General features: G+C 41.6%; 1 protein-coding gene across 1 annotated transcript; it reads right to left on the reverse strand.

Annotated features, from left to right (window-relative positions):
• Window positions 1-2,827: 2,827 nt before the first annotated feature.
• On the reverse strand, window positions 2,828-4,504 carry LOC135932545 (tripartite motif-containing protein 16-like protein). Its single transcript, XM_065470022.1, has 2 exons — window positions 4,207-4,504; window positions 2,828-3,972 (listed from the first exon to the last, which is right to left on the reverse strand). The coding sequence occupies exons 1-2, from the start codon at window positions 4,502-4,504 to the stop codon at window positions 2,831-2,833; spliced, it is 1,440 nt and encodes a 479-aa protein (XP_065326094.1). The 3' UTR covers window positions 2,828-2,830.
• Between the last annotated feature and the right edge of the window lie 311 nt (window positions 4,505-4,815).

Raw genomic sequence — 4,815 nt, forward strand, 5'->3', positions numbered from 1 at the left:
GGAGAAGTTGTACTTACATCTTATGCCATCAGCTTGTCCTAGGTCACGGTTTTCTTCCACATATAGCTTTGCAAAAACTGCATAAAAAGCGCTTGCAGCAACAAAAACATAATATTCCAGAAACACGCTTTGCCGATCCGATCAGCTGTTCATAACACTTCCTACGTTGGAATAGACGTCAGCGCGAACTTTCGCATGTCCGCCATTACCTGCCCGAAACCGGAAGTGACGTCATTTTCGCGGAAATGTAGTTTTTTTTACTGTCAGGGCCTCAGAGCCTATACTGGTGTTTTTAAAAGTTATGTTTGACTTTATGACTTTCTGTGTCGTTTCTGGGATGCTTAGAACTCAAATTGCACTGCTGGAAATAGTTTATTTTGATGCATATGCTGCTTTTTTGCAAATTTGCACTATAATATTTATTTTCGTTTTTCCTGCAGTATATAAAAATTGGTGTATTTCAAAAGTAAAACTATGAAGACACTTCAAATAAATTTCCTGTGGTGGGAAGCTAGTTTGTGCAACTTTTTTGTATTTACAGTTTTGAGGGATAAGCCTCTTAAATTTCTCTAACTAGAAATATATGTTAAAAAAACAAAAACGATTTTCAATTTTTTTGTAGTTTATTGCACTTTTTTGCAATTTATGTAATTACTATGCACTTAATGCATACATATTATTAAAATTTGGGCTGTAATGGTTGTATTGATGTATATCAACTTGAAATGCTCCCAAAATTGGCACTACAGCATGTAAAAATATAATATAAGCTCTGGCGGACTTGGTTCTATGGTAGGTCTTAAAGGGTTAACACATAGTGAGTGAGAAAGGTGACTGGAAAGGAAAAACTCAATGCATCATGGGAATCCCCAGTAGCCTACGTCTATTGCAGCATAACTAAGGGAGGATTCAGGGTCCAACCACACTGCCTCCAACAATGGTTTGGTGAACCTGGGGATGCATGCAGGGTATATGGTGATTTGCCCTGGGGTCTCCTCTGTGGAGCCCCTGCTGCCTCACTCGGCCACAAAGAGATGAAAACTTCGGCCAAGGTCGCGGAAGCGTCCAAGCTGGCCGGCTGATGGCAGCAAACCTACTCTGCAGTCTCTGCGTGAAGCCGCACAATTAACTGCTCCATCAAGATCAGCTCCATGACGCGAGCCTCACCTCCAGTGGGCCCAGGTTGCAGCCACCGCGCAGCTGCATCACCAATATACATAGTGTAGGTGAAAAGCCAGTCCTCTGGCCCCATCTGTCCCGCCCCACATCTATTGTTTTATCATTTGTGTGTATCTTCCTAATGTAGTAGAGTTGAAATGGCTGCTCAGGAAGACAAAGGAAGAGCAGAAGATCCAATTGTCCTTGCAGACATGCTTGTGGTTCAAGAAAAGTGAGTGTGATATAATTTACACATATAATACTTATGAATCAAAACATTGAGTGAAATTTGTGTAATAGGCTGAAGATTATTTCATGGTTCTTATTCAGTGGTCACTTTTTATCATGAAAGGCAAAGGAAACTAAGTGCAGTGCAGCATCTGCTAAAGGCAGTAGATTCCATGTTGGTTGGGTGGAGAGAGATCATGAAGGACGCCCGCTGTTAAAAAGAAGCAGAAGAGGAGAGCTTCCATCTAAAGCTTCTCCATCTTCCGGAGGTCGTCTAACTTCCAAGATTATGAATGTTAAACTAAATCAACAGTCAAATATTGTTTGTCATTAAGTGTTTTTAAACTTAATTCAGCTTTCTATTAGCTGAGCAGCATATAGTACTGTATTTACTTACTCACTGTGGAGACATGGACTCTCACACTGGGTTGGGCTTATAGTGCATATCCCTCCTGTATTCTGCTGTGTTGAAAATAATAGTCTCTGTTTTTAAAACATTTTCTATTGAAATGTTTTCAATGATGCTGTTAGGACTGGTGGATAAATCTGTTACATAACTGATTGATTTCATGTGTTTGAAATATACTTTTACTATCACACTAGAGCACTGAAAACACATCATGAGATGTTCACTTGTATCTCAGCAAATTTAGTGCTCAGAAAATCAAAAGATATCAAATAGAAACTGAGTGTGAAGCAGCAAAGTTGCCCATTGTGTCCCAACAAGCAAAAAGTATTAAAGTGATGTTGTGTAGGTATGTAAAGATGACAGGAGAGCTGTAAGTTGGTGAAACGTTTGCAGTCGTTGGCCGCCATGTTAAGTTGCGTTAAGTGGACGCCATGTACAAAAGTAATAGTGTAATGTCGGACTGTGAAACAATGAATAAATGATAGAGTGTGATCAAACTTTTCATCAGGAAAAATTACAACACATTTCAATATCAAAAACTTTAATGATTCAATTTCTTTACTACATTTTAAAAGTTCAAACCTCAAAGACATTAAGTTTACAGTCATATATGATCAAGAAAATCTACAATCTTTACATTTCAGAAACTGGAACCAGCTTTAAATATGACTAAAATGATTATAAAACAATCAATTCTCTAATCATTGAGTAACTGATGAATCACTGCAGCGACAATACATTTTTGCATTTGACAGCAACTACAGAATAAAACCACTAACCAGACTGATGACAGATTTCAAACATGCTGAATATGAAGAGTAGTATCATTTAAACTCACATGATTATCAGCCATAAGAACAAATTCAGATTTATATTGATGTAAGGTATATAAATGTAAGTACAGTTTGAATCAGTGCAATATTATTTTCACACATCAATGGACCACTGAACTTCTCAGCTTCTGAAATGTAAAGCCTCATTTAGAAACTACACAAGTACATATAATGGTCAGGAATCAACATGAACCTGTCTTCTCTATTTGACTTTAATGAACTCTGCAGTGTCTCCATCTTCCCAAAGACAAAGTCCAGCATAGAGCGGCTGAGTGAATGTGGTCTGGACTCTGTGAAGGAGAGTCATGGTTTCAGAGACGCTGTAGAAAGACAGAATACCTGCTCTGTGATCCAGGTACACTCCTACTCTGTATGACCAAGGACCTGAGAAGACAATGTGGCCTTTTAAGGGCCAAACGTTATATTTGTTTATGTTACAATATAGTGCCCAAGAATTGTCATTGTATCCAAATCCAGCTGCATTTGAGATACTGTGTCTGCAAATATTCTTGTACGCAACTGCGACATAAACTTCTTTCCCTCTCCACTCCACCTCCCAGTAACAACGTTCAGTAAGACTCTCTCTGCTTAGGACTTGTTTACATCCCGTAAATCTGTCTGGATGATTAGCATAATGCTGTGGTTGTTTCATTCTTGTTGCTTTTCTGTTCCCGTTAGATAACAATAGCCATGGGTGTGCTGTGTTTGGATCCAGTGTGATTTCACGTGAATATTTTAAGAATCCAGCTCTGGTCTTTGGCTCTGGTGGTGACAGTAAAACATCCACTTCAGTGACTGTCAGTGAGATGTTTGTCCATTCCTCTCTCAGAATGTCCTGTAGTTTATCTCTGGTCTCTGACACAGCTGCTGTCACATCCTCAAAGTAGCTCAGAGGACGAATATTGATGCTGGATGAGTGTGTAGACTCACTGAGTGCTGACAGTGAGGGGTAGTTGTGTAGAAACTGGTTGTGATCCTCTGTGTGTGAGAGCTGCTCCAGCTCGCCGTCTTTCCTCTTCAGCTCAGCGATCTCCTGCTCCAGCTTCTCCTGAAGCTCTTTGACTCGACTCACTTCAGTTTCCTGCTGGGATCTGACCTGCTGCTTCACATCAGAGCTTCTTTTCTGGATGAGACGGATCAGCTCAGTGAACATCTTCTCACTGTCCTCCACTGCTTTATCAGCAGAGCCATTGATGGCCTCCACCTCCTGTTGAAGCAGCTTCACATCTTTCTCTCGCTCCTGGATTCTCTGCTGGATGTTTAGTCGTCTCACCTCGAGCTCCTTCTGCTTCTCAGTCCTTTCTACTGCAGCTGGGACTGTTTCATGGCCTTTATGTTCATCCATTGTGCAGAGATAACAGATACTCTGCTGATCAGTACGACAGAAAATCTTCATCACCTCATCATGACGAGAGCAGATGTTCTCCTGGAGCTTCTTGGAGGGGGCCACCAGCTTGTGTTTCTTTAATGGAGCTGCATCATAGTGAGGTTTGAGGTGTTTCTTACAGTAGGATGCCAAACATACTAAACAGGACTTGATGGCTTTCCGCTTCCTCCCAGTGCAGACATCACAGGCCACATCTTCAGGTCCAGCATAGCAGTGATCAGCTGGAGCAGCTTGGAGTCCAGTCTTCTTCAGCTGCTCCACTAAAGCCGCCAATATGGTGTTTTTCTCCAGGACAGGCCTCGGTGTGAAAGTCTTCCTGCACTGAGGGCAGCTGTGGATTTCCTTCCTGTCCTCTTCATCAAAGTGGGTTTTAATACAGTTCATGCAGTAGCTGTGTCCACAGGCTGTAGTCACCGGATCCTTCAGTAGATCCAAACAGATGGAACAAGACAAGGTTTCTCGGTCCAGCTGAACTCCTTTCTGTGCCATTTCTCCTCTCAGTGTCAGTGACTGTGTGAGTTTCTCTTCCTTATAACTGAAACTAGTCTGAACTCTGATCTCAGCAACACGTGTTTCTGCAGTGAATGGAGCCTGTCAGCTCTTACACATCACCACATGTTGGTTACGCCCATGATCAAAGTGCAGATCTGAAGGGGAGGGAACGAGGAAACACGTGGACAGAGAGGAGGTGCTGTGTTTAAGAACAGGAAGAAGAGGGAGGGTTATCAGGCTGTGCTTCACTCCAGGAAGAGGAGCAGTTTGAGAGCGATACTGTGTGTTTAACGCTTTTTTATTTACTG

Source organism: Pelmatolapia mariae, linkage group LG3_W (assembly GCF_036321145.2).
Source record: "Pelmatolapia mariae isolate MD_Pm_ZW linkage group LG3_W, Pm_UMD_F_2, whole genome shotgun sequence".
In the NCBI taxonomy this organism is placed as follows: Eukaryota; Metazoa; Chordata; class Actinopteri; order Cichliformes; family Cichlidae; genus Pelmatolapia; species Pelmatolapia mariae.